Below are 19,221 nucleotides of genomic sequence, written 5' to 3'. Positions count from 1 at the left end.
TTCAAGTTAAAGCATCTCTGAGGTTCCATCTCATACCTATCAGATTAGCAAAAATAACAAAAAAGGAAAATGACAATTGTTGGAAGGACTGTAGGAAAACAAATACAATACTATAATCACCATTGAAAGAACTATGAATTGGTTTAGCCATTCTAGAATGCAGTTTGGAACCATGCCAAGTAATATCACTACTAAGTCTATACCACAAAGAGATAAATAAAGATGAAAGGACCAAGACACACAAAAAAATTTGTGGTAGCTCTTTTTGTAGTGGCAAAGAACCAGAAACTTAAAAGGATACCCATCAAGTGGAGGACAGCTGAACAAATTATACAATGTGAATGTAATGGAATGTTTTTCTACCATAAGAAATAATGAAAGGGATAGTTTCAGAGAATTTTGGGAAGATACATGCACTAACACAGAATGAAGTTAGCAGAAGCAGGCAAATAAATGATGCAATATCAATAATGTTATAAGGAAAATAACTTTCTTTATAAGAACATAAGTATAGAACCCTTATAAGATTGCATGCCATCTCAGGGAAGGAGAGGGGAAGCAAGGGGAGAAATTTAAAACTTATGGATGTGATAGAAGTGATTGTTGAAAACGGAAAACAAATAAATTAATTAAATTTTTAAAAATAAACTAGCACTCACCTAAAAAAAAAAAGAAAAACTTTGAAAACCTTAAACGCTCTGATCAACAACCTGCTGAGGTACAAGCTATTATTATCCTATTTTTTAGATGAATCTTCAGATAAGAGGTTAACCAACTTGTCCAGGGTTACACATAGCTATGAAGCATCTGAGGTAGAATTTGAATTCAAGTCTTCCTGATTCCAAGTCCAGTGTTCTACATACTATGCCACTTAACTGTTGGTGTCCTGGATATATTACTTCATTAGGTGATCTTATCAGCTCCTATGGATATAATTACCAGCTCTATGCTAATGATTCTAAAATTCTATCTTTCAAATAGAGGGGAAGGGGATGAGAGAAAGGGTGTGTGTGATAGAAGGGAGGGCAAATTCGGGGAAGGGGTAATCAGAATGTGTGGTGGGGGGAGGGGAGAGATGGGGAGAAAATTTGGAACTCAAAATCTTGTGGAAGTGAATGTTGAAAACTAAAAATACATTTAATTTTTTAAAATTTTAAAATTCAAAAAATCTCATTAAAATATGAATAAATAAGTAATAAAAACCCATCTTTCTTGCACCAATCTCTCTGCAGATCTCCAATCTCGCATCTCCAACTGCCTTTTAGACATCTTGAATTCAACATCCAGTAGGCATCTTAAACTCAGTATGTCCGGAACAGAACTCATTGTCTTTCCTCCTAAACCCTTCCACCCTCCTACCTTCTCCATAACTGCAGAGGGAAACACTATTCTCCCAGTCCCTCAGGCTCATATCCTAGCAATCATCTTGAATTCCTCACTCTCTCACCACCCCCACCTCCCATATCCAAGCAGTTGACAAGGACTGCCTTTTCCACCTTTGCAACACCTTCTGAATGTCTCCTTTGCTCTGAATGCCACCACACTAGTGTGGGCCCTCATCATCTTGTATCTGGACTATTGCAATATCCTGCTGGTGCAAAATCTGCCTGGCTCAAGTCTCCCTCTACTTCAATCCATCCTCCATTCAGCCGCTAAAGTCATTTTCCTAGAGTGCAGGTCCAATCGTCTTCCTACTACTCAAAAAAACTCCAGTGACTTGCTGTTGCCTCTAGGAACAAATACAAAACAGTATTTGGCTTTCAAAGCTCTTTATAACCTATCCCCCTCCTCCCTTTCCAGTCCTTTTACATTTTACTCCCCAAGATATACTCTTCAATCCAGTGAAACCAGCTTGCTTGCTGTCCCATGAACAAGGCACTCACTCTATCTCTTGGCTCTGGACATTTTTCCTAGTTATCCTCCATGCCTAGAATTCTCTCCCTCTTCAAATCCAATCACTAATATCCCTAACTTCTTTTAAGTCCCAATTAAAATCTTGCCTTTGATAGAAAGTTTTAATTCTAATGCCTTTCCTCTTTTTCTATATTTATCTGTATATAGCTCACTATATACCTGCATAGTTTGTTATTGTTTTTAAATTTTATTATTTACTTCCAACATTCTTTTTCTATTTTTAATTTTCAGTTGCAGACTCCCTCTTCTGGCCCATGCCCCAACCACTGAGAAGACAGGCAATATATCAATCATACATGTAAAATCATGGAATTGTAGGTGTCTTTCTATATTAGAGATGTCATCCTCTTCCAAAAAAACACCAAGAAAAATAAAGTGAGAAAACTGTATTTCAATTTGCATTGAGAGTTCATCAGTTCTCTCTCTGGAGGTGGAATAGCATTTTTCATTCTGTGTCCTTCCGACTTGTCTTGGATTATTGTTTTAATTATAGTAGCTAAGTCTTTCACAGTTGAGCCATTGTTACAACGTTACTTTTACTGTATACAATGAATTCCTGATTTCTGCTCATTTATCTTTGTATCAGCACATATAAGACTTCCCAGGTTTCTCCAAAAACATCTCCCTCATTATTTCTTATAGCACAATAGTATTCCATTATGCAACTTGTTCAGCCATTCCCCAGTGGATGGGCATCCCCTCAATTTACAATCCTTCACCATCACAAAAAGAGTTGCTATAAATATTACTGTGTATATACGGGTCCTTTCCTTTTTTCTTTTATCTGTTTGAGGTACAGACCTAGTAGTAGTGTGTGCTTGTCCTTCATTGCAGAACACCATGCCACCAGAGAAATGATGACATGACTTGCACTTGATTTTTATTTTGAGTGAGGGAGGGCAGCCTCACTTCTCCTCCACAGCCATCTGAATCCAGTGACCAGATATTCATCAGGATGACTGGAGATGACCCAGGATGAGGCAATTGGGGTTAAGTGACTTGCCCAAGGTCACACAGCTAGAGAGTGTCAAGTGTCTGAGGTAAGATTTGAACTCAGGTCCTCCCAGCCCCTGCACTGGTACTCTATCCACTGCACCACCTAGCTGCCCCCCTAGTAGTAGTATGGCTAGGTCAAAGGTATACACAGTTTTATAGTCCTGTGGTCATAGTTCCAAACTGTTCTCCAGAATGATTAGAGTAGTTCATAACTCCACCAACAATACACTAGTGTACTTATTTTTTCCATATTCCCGCCAATATTTGTCATTTTCCTTTTCTATCATATTATATGCGAGGTGGTACCTCAGAGTTGTTTTTATTTACATTTCTCTAATCAATAATGATTTAGAGCATTTTAAAAATATGACTATAGATGGCTTTGATTTCCTTCTTCTGAAAACTGCCTGTTTATATCCCTTGACCAATTATCAATTGAGTAATGGCTCTTATTTTTTATAAATTTGATTAGTTCCTTATATATCTGAGAAATGAAGCCTTTAACAGATAAACATGCTATAAAACTTTTTGACATTACTTCATTGTCTATGGTACCTTTTAACAAAATGTAATTAATCTGATTATCTATTTTAATAGGCCTATTTTTTGTTTTTACTTTGTCTGAAACTATGATTGCTACCCCTATTTTTTTTTTTACTTTAATTGAAGTATAATAGATTCTGCTCCAGCCCTTATTTTAACTGTTTAGCTGATTTTAACTCTTAGGAGCATCTTTCTGTTCCAAAGGTTTCTTGTTAACAACTTATTGTTGGATGCTGGTTTCTAATCCATTCTGCTATCCACCTCCATTTTATGGGTGAGTTCAACTCATTCACATTCACAGTTATTATTACTAACTGTATTTTTTTCTCCATCTTAATTTCTTCTATCTACCTCTCTTTTCATCCTGTCCCTCCTCAAAAGTCTGTTTTTCTTCTAACTACTGCCTCCCTTAATCTGACTTTTCTTTTATCACCCCTTCTCTTATCCCTCTTCCCTCCTTCTTTCCTATTTGGTAAGATAGATTTATATGCTCATTTGAGTGTGATGTATCTATATATATAGACAGTTATTCTTCACTTTTTGAACCAATTCTGATGAGAGTGAGATTTAAGCATTGCTCATCTATCTCCATTTTCCCCTCCTCTGCAAAAGCTCTTTCTTGCAAGTCTCTTTCATGTCATATCATTTTACACATTCTTCCTATAACTTTCCCAGTGCTTCCCTCTTTCTCACTCATCCATTTGTTTTTAGATCATACCAGCATAATCAACTCACACCATGACCTTTGTTTCTATTGAGAACTCCTAATTGCCCTAATAATGATAAAGTTCCTAGGTATTACATGTATCATCTTCCCATGTAGGAGTGTAAACAATTTAACTTTATGAAGTCCTTTATGATTTCTCTTTCATGTTTACTTTTTTTATGCTTCTTTGGAGCCTTGTGTTTGAATATCAGATTTTCTTTTCAGTTCTGATCTTTTCATCAGGAATTCTTGAAAGTCTTCTATTTCACTGAATATCCACTTTTTTGCCCTGAAGGATTATACTTAGCTTTTCTGGGTGATTCTCAGTTGTAATACTAGTGCCTTTGCCTTCTGGAACATAATATTCTAAGCCCTCTGCTCCTTTAATATGGAAGCTGTTAAATCTTGTGTGATCTTGACTGAGGCTTCATGATATTTGAATGGTTTCTGTTTGTTTATAATAATTTCTCCTTCATCTGGGAACTCTGGAATTTACTTATAATATTCCGGGGTTTTCCTTTGGGGAATCTCTTTCAGGAGGCGATCCATAGATTCTTTTAACTTCTATTTTTCCCTGTGGAACTAAGATATAAAGTAGTTTTCCTTGATAATTTCTTGAAATTATCTTTTTTTTGGATCATGGCTTTCAGGTAGCCCAATAATTCTTAAATTATATCTTCTCAATTCATTTTCTGGGTCAATTGTTTTGCCAATAAAACCATAAGCCACCCTTCCATTTAGCAGCAATTTCTTGGTTTTTTTAGTTTCATTTATAGCAAGAATGTCAACATTAACATGGTGCCTTTCCTCCAGTAGTATTTTAACTAAATGGTCATTACATGAGGACCCTACATTTTGGTAAATTATAAGACGAACAAAAACTAAAGAATATAATTACATAGTAGGAAAGGTTTGGTCTTTCCTTCCACCATTCTTTGCTTTTGTTTTGTGCCTAGCAATGCTGTATCTTTGGTGGTTGTACCAATATTGGCTGTAAGTGGTTGAGCATGGGAGGAAAGAGGGAGGAATGGTGCCTCCAGAAGATGATTCACTGTCTATTTAGTCTGTCTTCATCACTCAGTAACTCTTCTACCATGAGAAAGGATGAGGATGGAAAATAGAATAAGCATTACTCACTGGACTCCAACATTTGGGTAAAAAGGCGGAAGACCAATGGTCAAGTTGAACAGGAGACTGAAGTACGAGGGAGAAGAGGGAGATGGGGCTGGGGAAACATATCTAAACAGGAGAGAAGAAAAATTGTCATAGTAAATTATCTCTCAAATCTTGAGTGTACTGCTATGAGAAATAGGTAAAACCTTAACCTATAAAGTAAGGGAGGAAAGCCGCTTCCAAGTTCCCTTCTTGAGATTAACTGGGGGAACCCTGCAATTTTTAGAATCAACTGACCTAAGGTGCCTTTCCCTGGAAGGAAATAACTAGCTTTATTGCTTCTACAGGCCTTGAAGCAATGCTTAACCCAAAGAAATTAATGTCTAATCATGCCATTTCCTTCATGGTAGAAGAGACATGGTGATGTGAAACAGTGGCAGCATAATGAAGAGAAGCAGCTTGGGGTGCTGGACAGAGAGCTAGTCTCAGAATCAGGAAAACCTGGATTCAGGTCCTGCTTTTGACATGTACTAGAAAAATCACCTAACCTCACCAGCTCCAGGCAAATCTCTAAGAATATAAGTTGACAAGAAATTTCCAACCTGCATTTGTAGAGAGAGTTTCCTCACCTGGGAATATCTTATGCCAATGAAATCACAAGTCTGGTCCCTATCCCTAAATTTAGAGGGAAAATAATGTCCTCTTTGAGAAGAACACAGAAAAGGAGAAAGTATGGTCCCAATCACCAGGTCTAAGGCTTTGAACATTGGGTAGAAAGTGCTGCCTGAAACACCTAGTCTTAAGACAGCAATCAATGGTGCTACTCAAAGAGTAACTACAGATATGGGATTACAGATCGAGGGCCAAAGGATGGAATAAAGAGTCTTCTGTGGATTCCTTCCCGCAGGGACTTCACTTTCTCTCTCCCCTCAAAGCAAGTCAAAATTGGGAATTCTCCAACTGAACCAGAAGGACAAGGGAGCTGGACAACTGGTTCACAGCACCTCATTCCCTTCTTTTTAGAAGAGAAAAACCATGGGGTAGAATGTCATATCTATTGTATTCACAATTGAATTGATTGATTGGTTGATTTTGTTAAACAGAATTCTTTCTCCTTCCTTCTTTGTTACAAGGAATGGGTATTTTTTAGGGAGGGGATGTGTTTGTGAAATGAAGATGATATAAAAATAAAAGATATTTTAAAAGAAAAAAATTAAACCATACGTAAAGCAGTTCATAAACTAAATCTGTCATTCCTTCAGAGTTTCCTTTAGTAGTCAGTACATTGTCGGTCAAGTAATTACTACTTAGTAGCTAAATTATGCACATTTGGAATCAGCCTCAAAAGTATCAAGTGATAACTATAGCTCCCATGAACAAAATATTTCAGGAGTAACAAATATTCAAGGTGTACAAAGCACTGTGATCAATAAGGAAAGTATTACAAATATTATTATCCCCAATTTAAGTATGAAAATACTAAGGTTATTTGCCAGTAGCCAAGTGGCCAGCATACTATTTAGATAAAATTTATGGACTTCATTTCAACATTGAAATGAATCAGTTATCTGTTACAACAAATAAGTTTAAAATCTTAATTAAAAACATAACTGTTTTTTGTTTTTGTTTTTGTTTTGTTTTTGTTTTTTGTTTTTTGTTTTTTTAATAATATTTTCCCAATGGCATGTAAAGACAATTTTAGTATTATTTTTTTAAATTTTGAGTTCCAAATTCTCTCTCTTCCTCCTTCACCTTCCCCTTTCCTGAGATAGTAAGCAATTTGATATGTTATACATGCATAATCATGCAAAACATATTTCTGTATTAGTCATTTTTGTGAAAGACATAGACCAAAATAAAGAAAACTATGAAAAAAATAACTTTTTCTTTCAAGTTGTTAGGATTAACAAAAGCAGAGTGAATTCTACAGTTATGCATAGCTCTTCCAAATTGGAAAATCACCTCAACAAACTGAAACCATCCTTGTCAAATGTAGCCACATTCTGTCTTTTTTCATCCAAGAGAAGTTGACTGGTGTTCACTAGGTCTTTTCTATGATTCAACACCACCAGAATCTAAAGGAATATAATGAGCAATATATTCTGGGCTTTGACATTTGGTCCTACCTCAGAGCTCAGGAAAAAGGATGCAAATCTCACCTTACCTGGAGTTCTTTGGGTCACAAAAGACTTTTTCAATCCCTTCCATCATGGGAAGATCATTCCAAACAGTGCCCTCCAACTTTTGCCAGCGGTAAGGCAACTTGTAATGAATATTCCTACAATTATCTGCAAAGAAAATTAAATCTTCAATGAACATATAATACTATTAAACTGTAAAAAGTGAAAATAAATGTGAGCACTGTGAAAGAATACAGGAATATTACTATGTATTATCCTTTGAGTACAAGACAGACAAACAATAATACTTTTCTTTATTATTTATGGCAAAAAGACACCTTATATTGATTATTATTTGAATTCATCCTCATAGAAATTCTGTTCGGTAGGTAATCTATGAAGTGATTTGTCATTTTCTTCTCCAGGGTCTCTGTTTTACAGTTAAGGAAACTGAGGCAAACAGAGGTTAAGTGACTTGCCCAGAGTCACATAGCTTGTAAGTTTCTGACACTGGGTTTGAACCCAGGCCCTCCCAACTGCCCTCCCAACTCCAGACCCAGCACTCTATCCATGGTGCCACCTTTACTGAACCACTTAACTTCCTAATACCCTCTTTTACCAAAGTGGAAAGGGAAGCTTAAAAAGTTCAAACAGCTTGCTTGCTCAAGGTCACCTAGCTCACAGCAAATCCAGTATGAGAATCTAGACTTGAACATTTGACTCAAAATGAAGTGCTATTTCCAAATTCTCCCACTTTGAGAATTAAGCATGGTACAATGTCATATAAATGCACCCTATTTGGGATAAACATTTTCTGGAAAATCTGAATAGAAATCCTTTTTTTTTTTTTTTTGGTAAACTAGATCTTATTTTAAATTCATTCATTCATTCAACAAGCATTTATTAAAAGCTTGCTGGGTGCCAGATATCACTGTACAATAAGCCCTGGGAATACAGAGACAAAAACTAAACAGTCTTTGCCCTCAAGAGCTAACATTTTACTGGGGGGGCGGAGGGAAGAACAACATATAAATATATGCAAAACATACACAAATGAATGAAGGAAAGGACATCATCAATCAATCAACAGTTTGTTGAGTGTCCACTATGTGCCAGGCATGTTCTGGGTCAATGAAACTATCTTTGTCAAGAAAACCCCATGATCCATGAGGTCAAAAAGAGTCGCATACAACTGAATGACCGAACAACAAATGTGTCAGGTATTGTGCTAAGTGCTGGGGATACAAAAAGAGGCAAAAAACTGTCTCTGCCTTCAAGGAGTTTATAATCTAATGGAGGAGAGAACACACAAACAAATCTATACAAAGCAAACTATATACAGGGTAAATAAGAAATAATTAACAGAGGAAAGGCACCAGAATTAAGACAGTTGGGGAAGACTTTCTGTAGAAGGTGGGATTTTAGCTGAAATTTAAAGGAAGTCAGAGACTTGGCAGAGGGATGGGGATAAGAGGTAGCATTTGAGCTGAACTTTGAAGGAATTTACAAATCCTAACAGTGAGAGGAGCAAAGGAAATGCTTTCCAGGCACAGAGGATGTCCGCTTATTCAAAGGCACAGAGGTGAGAGGTAGATTGTTACACATGGGGACTAATAGCAAATGACCTCGTTAGCTAGAATAAATAATTGGAGAAATTTACTTTTAAAGGAACCCTGTGCTACTTTGGACTTCTCAATCACGTTCCTAGGAACCTCAGTCCAGAAAGATTGCATTAGCCTTGGTGTTCATAACTCATCAGACCCTCCTACCCTGGGACCAAAGTAGGAGCAAAGAGCTCCTACAAAAGCCTCCATTTAAGGAGGGCACTCAGGCCAATCACCTCTTCATTTCCAACCTAGCAATCTTCCTTTGGAATTTTCCATCATCACCTGGTTCAACCACCCTCTTATCCCCCATGCTTAGCACAGTGCCTGGAACATTATAGGTGCTTAATCCATATTTATTGATTGAATGACCAATTTTTTTAAAAGGAAGGGGGAAATTATTTTTGAAATTAAAATAATCCTAGACATCAAAGTATCTATTCTATAAATTTGTAATCTTGCACTTTGGGTTTTCTAAAAGCATATCACACCTGTATTAACATAATGATCATAGCTGAAATTTATCTAACATAGATTATAAAGCGTTTTCTTTACATCACCTCATTTAATCAAATCTGACAATAAATAAATGTGTGAAGGGAGGAAAAATCCATGGTCCTAGGCTAACATCAATCTATAAAATTTTATTATTATGCACTTATTCTGGCAAGGTATTGCATATGCAGTGGGGATACAAAAACCAAAGCAAAGTAGTTGCTCTAGGAGTTAATCTTGTATTATGAATTTCCTTTCCTTCTTAAACAATTTGCTGAACATAACATTTCCACAGTAATGGAAGATTGTTATTATAAACAAAATTATCTAAAATACAATGCTCTAAATCACTAATAATTAGAGAAATGTGAATTAAAACAACTTTGAGGCTCCAGCTCCTATCAGGTTGGCAAAGACATACTAATTAATGCGCTGTTGCTAAAGCTATGAAATGGTCAAGCTATTTTGGAAAGTAATTTGTAACTATACCCCCAAAGTCATTAAACTGTGCATATCTTTGAGCTATACCACTACCACACCTATGCCCCAAATACATCAATGAAAGAGGAAAAGGAACTAACCATATGTACAATAGTATTTATACAGGCTCTTTTCATAGTAGCCAAAGATTAGAAATTAAAGGTTTGTCCTTGGGGGAATGGCTAAACAAATTATGTCATAAAAATTAAATGTAATATCATTGGAACATAAGAGATGACAAAATGGATAGTTTCAAAGGAAACCTTTGAAAAACCTCTGTTTTTTCACAGAACAAATCTGTGAATTGATTTAGAATAAAGTGAACAGACTGAGAACAATTTATACAATGAATTCATAAAGAAAAATTGCTTCGAAAGATTTTACAACTCTGATCAATTCCATGATAAACCATCATCCCTAAAGATGAACTCACCTACTTTCAGAGAGGTAATGGATGAAAATGCAAAGAGAGATACATTTTCAGGCACTGACAATGTGAGGATGTGTTCTGCTGGACTAGGCATGATTATTATGAAGGTCATATTGGAGGTGATGGAATTCTTTTTGTTGTTATTGTTCAATTGGGGGGAGAATAGGAGGAAGATCATAGATGCATGCAAAATAAATCATTTTTAAGAGAAAAAATTTGGCTTGTTTTATAGTGTTCTGTTTTCCAATGAATGAATGAAAAAGACAACCTTATTTTTCCTCTGTAAAAAGACATTTGGCTTCCCACCCCATTTATATTTTTAAATTTTTCTGTTTTATTATGACCTTAATAAATATCAACCCATCCCATTTTTCAAGTTGGATTTTCTCTGATGAAAATAAAGAAAACATTGATAAATTCCTAGCAATTTATATCAAGAAAAGACTTTAGAAATTATCTAGTCTAGTCTCATTTTTCAAATGAGGACCTATGGACATCATTTAAGAGCTCTGTGCCAAAGACTACAATGCAGTTACCAAGAGACAATATCCAGACAAGAATTAATGTTGCTAAGCCTGTACCTGAAGAAACAATAAAAAAATGTATCTCCCTTTCTTTTGAGGAAGAGATAGGGAAAGAAGGTTTCATTATGAAGGTTAGTTTCCTGAACTACTTCTGAATTTTTGTTATTGTTGTTATGAGGGTAGGAGAAGATTAAAAAACAAAATATGCCAATAAAAAAATCTATTTAAAAATTTTTTTAAAAAACCTTTCAAATCCAGCATTCCTTCCACCATGTCTCACTACCTCTTTCTTAAAAGAGTCTTATATTTTAAAAATCTTGACATTAGCTACTTTATCAAGTTTCCATGACCATGGGAAGATGGCATTGTGTATGCCCTAAAAATATGACACACAAGAACATGTTAAATGTCCCATTACTGTGTGGGGACCTGTGTTTCTGGGATACCTTAAGATGAAACTGCAGAAGTGGGTTAGGAAAGAGCCCTCTTTGCTGTGATTTACCTTCACACTGTCATACAGACAGATAGAAACAGAGACAGACAGACAGACAAAGTGACAGAAACAGGAAGGCAGAGTTGGCACCAAATATTTAAACTATACAAAGAGTAAATAACAAAACTAGAAAATGGCATATATTATCATCCCTAGTGACTTGATTAGGCAGTTTACCTGTTTTCAGGTAACTTTTTACAGTAAACTATTTACAGTTTTTACCTGTTTAGAGAGAATATCTTTTGTAGAGGGAGCTAGGTATTTATGAACAAATTCTTTAAAAATAAAATTTATTCGAGCATAAAAATAAAAAAATGTATACAAAAATAAAACTTATTCAAGTGTGAGTGCATACACACACACACACACACACACACACACACACACACACACACATTATCCAATCAGGCACAAAATTTTAGGTTTAATTGGATTTGATCCCTTGATTCGTAAAAGGTTTTTAATATTGAGGCTGTCTTTTAGTTCCCTCTTCTCTAAAAAGACACAACCCTTGAGTTTTTTTTTAAAAAGAGTATGATATTAAAAAAGAGGATGATAATAACAATAAAGAAGACAGGATTTTTCAAAATTCAAACTTGGAAAATAGAATTTGGGTTAACTTTATTTTAACTGCTAATTTACACTGCTATTGTATAGAGCAAGTTTACACCAGGATGGAAAGTGGGAGCTATTTTATACTGTTCTGTTGCAAATCAACTCACTTTTTTGTTTGCAGAATTTCCAGATGTAGTAAAGGCAAATCTCACTGTTTTTTGTCTTTTCATTGCTTGTAGAAGCAGTCTCAGATCGTTTATCTGTTTCAAAAAACACAGGGAGAGAGATCTGAAATGACATATATAATAAATAAATGTGTTTCTACCAGTTTGCAATCTCTGTTTGGTGAAACTGTGTCTATGAGCTGTTAGTAGTAACTAACAGTAAGTAAAGATCTAACTATAATATTAAAATAATCAGAAATAAAAATTGAATTCAGGACTATGGAAGAATGGCCAAGGACAAGAGATCTAATGTACAGATATGTATATGAAATATACATATATATTGAAATTTAAGAGAATCTCAGAGTCAGAATGTCTTAAAATCCATCTAATTCAAATAATATCCGAATAAAATTCTTATCTCCAAAATTCTTAATAGGTGATCATCAAGATTCTGTTTTTGAAGACTTCTAGGGATGGTGCCCATTCCGCTAACAAATAGCTCTAATGATTAGAAAGATATTCTTGATCCTGAGCTCAAATTTACTATCCTACAACTCCCATGGTTCTAAAAAACAATTCTAATCTGTAATCTACATTGATAGCCCTTCAAATAAATAAAGTGTCTCACAAGCCTTTCTCTAGATCCTTCAACCAATTCTCATATAACATAAGTATTTTCCAGTCTGATCTTTTTTACATTTTCTACAAAAATCTAAAGGAAGCTCACATGAACCTTCACAGGTAAAAAATGCTTTCTGGCTTGTGACTTCCTGGCTTGGTACTTGGTTTTCCCTAGGGGCATTTGGGTCCCAAGAATCCTTCTGCCTTGTGCGTCAGTTATGGTAATCAACAAAATATCCAAAGGTGTCTGGATATTTCTGGCCTCAGTAGATTATTCTTGGTTATTGATTACAGCTTGCTCCGCACTTTTGTTTTCTGCTGCGATGTGATAGCAACAAAACTTATGGAATTAGTCTTAAGATACTCATGATATCCAGAATGAGAGAGGTGAAAGTCCCATTCTTTATAGCCCTGGTCCAAACATAGCTGGAGGATTGTGTTCATTTCTGAGGACCATATTTCAGGATAGATGTTGATAAGTTAAGGTACAACTAGAAACCTATATCAAATTGCTTGGCTTTTCAATGAGGGAGGAGAGGAAGAAGGGAGGGAATTTGGAATTCAAAATTTTAAGAAACAAAAATTAAAAATTGTTTTTACATGTAATCAAAGGATAAACAAAATACTGAATTTTTTTTTTAAGTTTATTGAAAAGACAATTCCAAAGGACCCGTAATGAAAAATGCTATCCACCTCTAGAAAGAAAACTCATGAATACTGAATAATGAAGCATATTTGTTTCACTTTGTTTCTTGCTTCTTATTATGAGGTTTTTTGGCAACATGGGTAATATGGAAATATGTTTTGCATGACTCCACATGTATAATTTATATCATATTGCTTGTTTTCTCAATGAGAGGGGAGGGCCTGAAGGGAGATAATGTGGCACTCACATTTTTTTAAAAAAATGAATGTTAAAAAAAATTTTTTTTAAGTTGAGTTTATTTTTGAGTGAGGAAGTGAGAGGTTCAGCTGGTTAAGAAAAATCACTTTGGTAGCCATGTGGAAGGAGAACTAGAATGTTAAGCTCCTCAAGGGCTTTCTTATTCTCAATTTTGATTCTTCTCTTTCTAAACCAGAGATTCTTACCCAAAGAACCATTTAATCAAATGTATTGGTGGATAAATTTCAGGGGGTCCATGAACTTGAATAGGAAAAAGAAAATTACATCTTTATTTTAATATAATTTTATTTATGAGTTTAGCAATATTATTCTGAGAAGGGCTTCACTAGACTGTGAAAGAGCAAAAGGTAGTGTCTCTTAACACAAAAGTCTCAAGAACTGTGCTCAGTGCCCATTCTCTTGGGAGCTGAACCTCAATTACAGTGTTTGTCTTACTGGTTCTCTGAGGACACAGACTATATTGTATCTATTTATATCTCGCTATGGTGCCTAGCACACAGCAGGTGCTATATGTATATTAATTGAATATTCACCAAAAAGTATTTATTATACACCTATTACGTGGTTAGTAGTATGCTAGACAGGCAGGGGGATACAGATAACTTCTCCCAAAATAAATAAATAATATAAATTTCTATTCATAGCTTTTCCCCCTTTCAGCTCCAGACCTTCCAGTCATTGGACACAGCTACTCAATGCCCTGCTCCCAACTATGAAGGCATAATGTGGCAGCCCCTTTCCCAAACACCTCATAACCAAAAGCTCCAAAATCCTACATCCTCTGAAAAACAAACTGAATCCCTTCAATTTCTAGCTTTCACTTTCACTCACTTTTTTTCAGGTGCCAAAGCACAATTCCCTCCTTCCTTCTCATGCCAATCTGATAAATTTCTCACTTTTTATACTACACCATATTTCACTCAATCATAGGTCACCCCTTTTTTACTGGTCCCATAGGTTCCAGTCTCCACTTATTCCAAAACATTGCACAAAGCCATACCCTATAGGATTGTGAACAGTGTTGGATCACAGAAGGAGAGGCTCAAAGACATCAGTAGCATATCTTAAAGCTGTCCTCAAAAGAAGATCAGAAGCTTTCCTAGTGGACAGCAGTTAGGGGTACAGGGGTACAAAGTCATGAGAAAGTTCAGAAAACAGGTACGTCAACAGCAGCAGGAGACAAGGTAAAGAAATCCAGAAGCTGGTGGCTTCTCTTTCAACCAGGAAATCTCTTTTAGGTTTCTTGACAGGTCAAGAGCAAATATTAAAGTGTGATCTGCAATCATGTGACCTGCAGACATGCCATGTGAGAAATTTGACGATTGGGTTAGGTAAGTCACCAATGGTCAATGGATTTCTAGATTAGTTGCCATTGAGCCACAGCACATACAATCTTAGAAAAGTGAGGTACCCGGCAAAGACACATCTATTAGGGTATTGTAACAAATGATGATTTCCACTTTCTTAGTACAATACAATCAACCAACACATTCTCAAAACTCCCCTAGAAGAAAATCATTAAAAGTAATAAGGGAAAGGGGGACAATTAGAAGGAAGTTTAAGTTCTAGAAAAGTTCATTGAAGAACAAAGCATCAAAGGGTCTTTGGATAAGGAATTTGCTCAGAATAATTGTGTGTATGTACACCAACAAAGTTCTCCAACAAAACTTCCATCAGTGGCAGTACTGGAGAAAGAATACTGGTTTGTGGGATAAGTGGTCAAATTCCAAAGACAGTATGTTATGGTAGAAAGAACACTGGATAATGGAGCCAGAACTCTGCTCTTTACTATCTGTTAGGGAAGGATAAAGCAAAGAAAGAGAACTATATACAAATTAGACTAATGGATAGTAATATAAAATTTTAAATAAAATCATAACAAAAAGATTAAAGCAACATCAAAAACTTACTAAAAACAAGTCAGATTTATGCCAGAGAAATAGAAATGGTTTAACATTAATCAATGCAATTAATTAATTAATTAATACAATAGATCATATTTTAAAGCACCACCAAAAGACATGGTTATATTCATAAATGCCAAAAAGGCCTTTAACAAAATACAAAACTCACTCATGCTAAAATAACCTTACAAAGCACAGGCACAAAAGAGTCTCTTCTAAATACCAAAAAATATATAACAAACAAAAAGCTAGCATTATTACCAATGGGGAAACCTTAGAAGATTTCCCAATAAATATAGAAGTAAATGAAAAAATGCTTCCTTTCTCCAGTGTTATCATCCATTTTTCTAGAAGTGCTACCAATAGGAATGACAAGAGAAAGATATTAAAAGCATAGAAATTGAAAAGAAGAAATTAAAATTATCCCTATTTGTTAATGAAATGATTTATTTAGAGATACCGAGAGAATCAGCAAAGAATCTGAGACAACACATAACCTCAGTAAAGATGTAAGATACAGGATAAATCCACAAAAATCACCAGCATTTCTATCTAGCAAATAACAAAAGCCAGGAGTACATAATCAAAGGAAAGCTCTCATTAAAAATTGCTACAAAATATATAAAATGTCAGAGAGTCGATCTACGAAGGCACACTCAAGATATCAATAAAAAAGAATTTAAAATAATAAACTAAGAACTTTTTGTGGTTGCCAAGAGCTAGAAACAAATTAGATGCCCATCACTTAATGCATGGCTAAATAAAGTATGGAATAGCACTGCATTGTAAGAAATGATGGATAAAGAAAAGTTCATGGGAAGAAAATAATAAGACCATTCTTCAGAAAAGAACGTTGGAAGACAAATCAACTGTTGCTAGGTGTAATAAGAAAAAGCAAGAAAATAATATGAACAACTATAACAACAACGATAAAGAGAAAGAAAAAAGGGAAGGAGGGAACGAGACTGAGTAGAATGACTAAGTTTGCCTCTGAAGAAGACATGAGTAAAATTCACCTCCCTCACTTCTTTGCAGAGATGGGAAATGACAGCTATAAAACATTTTGCATACTGTCAGTCTCCACTGACATTTGGTTAATTTTTGCCAAACTGTTTCCCCTGCTCCTTTCTTTTTTACTCTTTGCTATAAGGGATGGCTTCCTGGATGAGGAAAGGGGGAGTTAGATTCTGAAATAAAGGTGAATTCAAATGAAAGACACCAATCAAATTTTTAAAATTAAAAAATAAGACTCCCAAGGTGACGGTGGGCAAGTGGTTTGGAGATTTCTGATCTATAAAGTGAAGGGGTTGGAGCAGATGAACTCTGTGGTACCTTCTAGATCTAAAGATGATAGTATGAATTTTCTTATATGCTGGCCATGGCAAATTTTCCAAAGGATGAAACTGAGATTGACCAAGAAATATGAGGCTTAGAAGGTTTCATTGAACGTCCAGCAAAGAAGAAACAAACCAACCAACCTCCATACTGTCATTCATGGTAGCCCCTCCATTCTTACCTTTCTTCTTTTCAAAGGACTTGCAGATCTCTGAATGCTTATACTTGCAGATTCTCTGGATGTTTAAGATGGCAGAGGGACTCAACCCTTGCTCCTTCAGCAACTTCAACACGTTTTCTGCATGTAGATCATGAGATCGCTTGCACTTCTGAAACCTACATTCCCCCCAGATGAAGTGCTTACAAACATGGAGCTTGGTGCAATTATCCTGGAGGTTACAGGATCCATGGGGCCCATCACCTCTGTTGTAGAAGGGGCAGACCTGCCATAGGAAAATCAAGAAACACTTCAAATTATTATATAGTCTTTATATTTCAAAATGGGAACACGTAGGCTCAGGATTGGGTATTCTCCATTTATGTCAAACCCAAGGAATCATTCGAATCCAATACTAGGAAGTGAATGTGATGATACAAACAGAAGGCATCAATAAAAAGAATTAAAATTTAAACTTTTTAAATCGAAAAAATAAGTTTACACAAAAAATATCTCAAACAGCAGTTATGTTCTATCTGTACAGATCACAAAAATTCTTTGAACTCAACACTAAGGAACTGAAAAAGATCTTTTTGGAGGGGTGGGCGGGCAGGCACGGTACGGGGTTAGTGGACCATAAGTTCAATGCAACAAACAAGCTAATGCAGTTGTCGGCTGCATTAAGAACAGCATACAGCTAAGTGCTTACTAGGATGAATAGTGAATCCCATGAAGTAGTTACACGTATCTGAATTTGCACTGATAATCAAAGATAAAATTTTGTAAATATGCTACCTGGCTCCAGCCCCACAGAAATAATACAAAATGCAGCTCTGAGTAATGTGACTACTCTCCAGGATTCATTATGAGTACTAAGCAGAACCTAGCTATACCTTCCAGAAACAAGGAAGCAATAGCCTAGCTTTACTCTGACCTCATCAGACAACAAGTCTGATGTTCTAGGTGCCACATTTTAGAAAGGAATCTGGTCAGCTGGAGCTTCCAGTGAAAACAATGAAAAAAATGTACAGCCTCAAGGTTTTTGCCACATGAGGATTAGTTTAAGGAACAAAAGAAGTTTTAGTTTGAAAAATATAAGACCCAATGCAACCAAAATCCGGAGGGATGTAGTAAATTGGGAAAGAATTTTTACAGCTAAGCTCGGGGATAAAGGCCTCATTTCCAGAATATATAGAGAACTGACTCAAATGTATAATCATACAAGTCATTCCCCAATTGATAAATGGTCAAAAGATATGAACAGGCAATTTTTGGAAGAAGAAATTAAAGATATCTATAATCATATGAAAAAATGCTCTAAATCACTTTTGATTAGAGAGATGCAAATCAAAACAACTCTGAGGTGCCACATCACACCTATAAGATTGGCAAACATAACAGAACAAGAAAATGATAAATGCTGGAGAGGATGTGGGAGAGTTGGAACACTAATTCATTGTTGGTGGAGCTGCAAGCGCATCCAACCATTCTGGAGAGTAATTTGGAACTACGCCCAAAGGGCTACAAAAATGTGCATACCCTTTGACCCAGCAATATCGCTACTAGGACTGTATCCCCAAGAGATCATAAAAATGGGAAAAGGTCCCACATGTACAAAAATATTTATAGCAGCACTCTTTGTAGTTGCCAAAAACTGGAAGTCAAGGGGATGTCCATCAATTGGGGTATATGATGGTATATGAATGTAATGGAGTACTATTGTGCCATAAGAAATGATGAACAAGAAGACTTCAGAGAGGCCTGGAAGGACTTATATGACCTGATGCTGAGTGAAAGGAGCAGAACCAGGAGAACTTTGTGCACAGCAACGACCACAGTGTGTGAGAGTTTTTTCTGGTAGACTTGGAATTTCGTAATAATGCAAGAACTTCTTAAAAAAAAAAATCCCAATGGTGGTTTTCTAAGGCAAAATGCCTTCCACACTCAGAGAAAGAAATATGGAAGTCATTCACAGAATGTAGCAGATCATGTTTGTGTGTGTGTGTGTGTATGTGTGTGTGTTTGTGTATCATGTTTTGATTTGTTATATGATTTCTTCCATTTATTTTAGTCCGACTACATAGCATGACTGTAGTGAAAATGTACTCAATAGGAAAGTATATGTAGAACCTATACAGAATTGTATGCAGTCGTGGGGAG

At 35.7% G+C, this 19,221-nt stretch overlaps 1 protein-coding gene across 1 annotated transcript in view; it reads right to left on the bottom strand.

Annotated features, from left to right (window-relative positions):
- Positions 1 to 19,221, bottom strand: part of ZC3HAV1L (ZC3HAV1 like) — a 64,727-nt gene that overhangs the window by 23,747 nt on the left and 21,759 nt on the right. Inside the window, exons 3-6 of the mRNA XM_072652593.1 lie at positions 17,086 to 17,347; positions 12,141 to 12,233; positions 7,437 to 7,560; positions 5,297 to 5,398 (exon numbers count right to left, since the gene is read on the bottom strand). Coding sequence (XP_072508694.1) covers positions 5,297 to 5,398; positions 7,437 to 7,560; positions 12,141 to 12,233; positions 17,086 to 17,347 — 581 coding nt within the window. The remainder of the gene's footprint in view (positions 1 to 5,296; positions 5,399 to 7,436; positions 7,561 to 12,140; positions 12,234 to 17,085; positions 17,348 to 19,221) is intronic.

Source organism: Notamacropus eugenii, chromosome 3, assembly GCF_028372415.1.
Source record: "Notamacropus eugenii isolate mMacEug1 chromosome 3, mMacEug1.pri_v2, whole genome shotgun sequence".
Taxonomy (NCBI): Eukaryota; Metazoa; Chordata; class Mammalia; order Diprotodontia; family Macropodidae; genus Notamacropus; species Notamacropus eugenii.
This window is presented reverse-complemented; position numbering and strand designations above follow the sequence as displayed.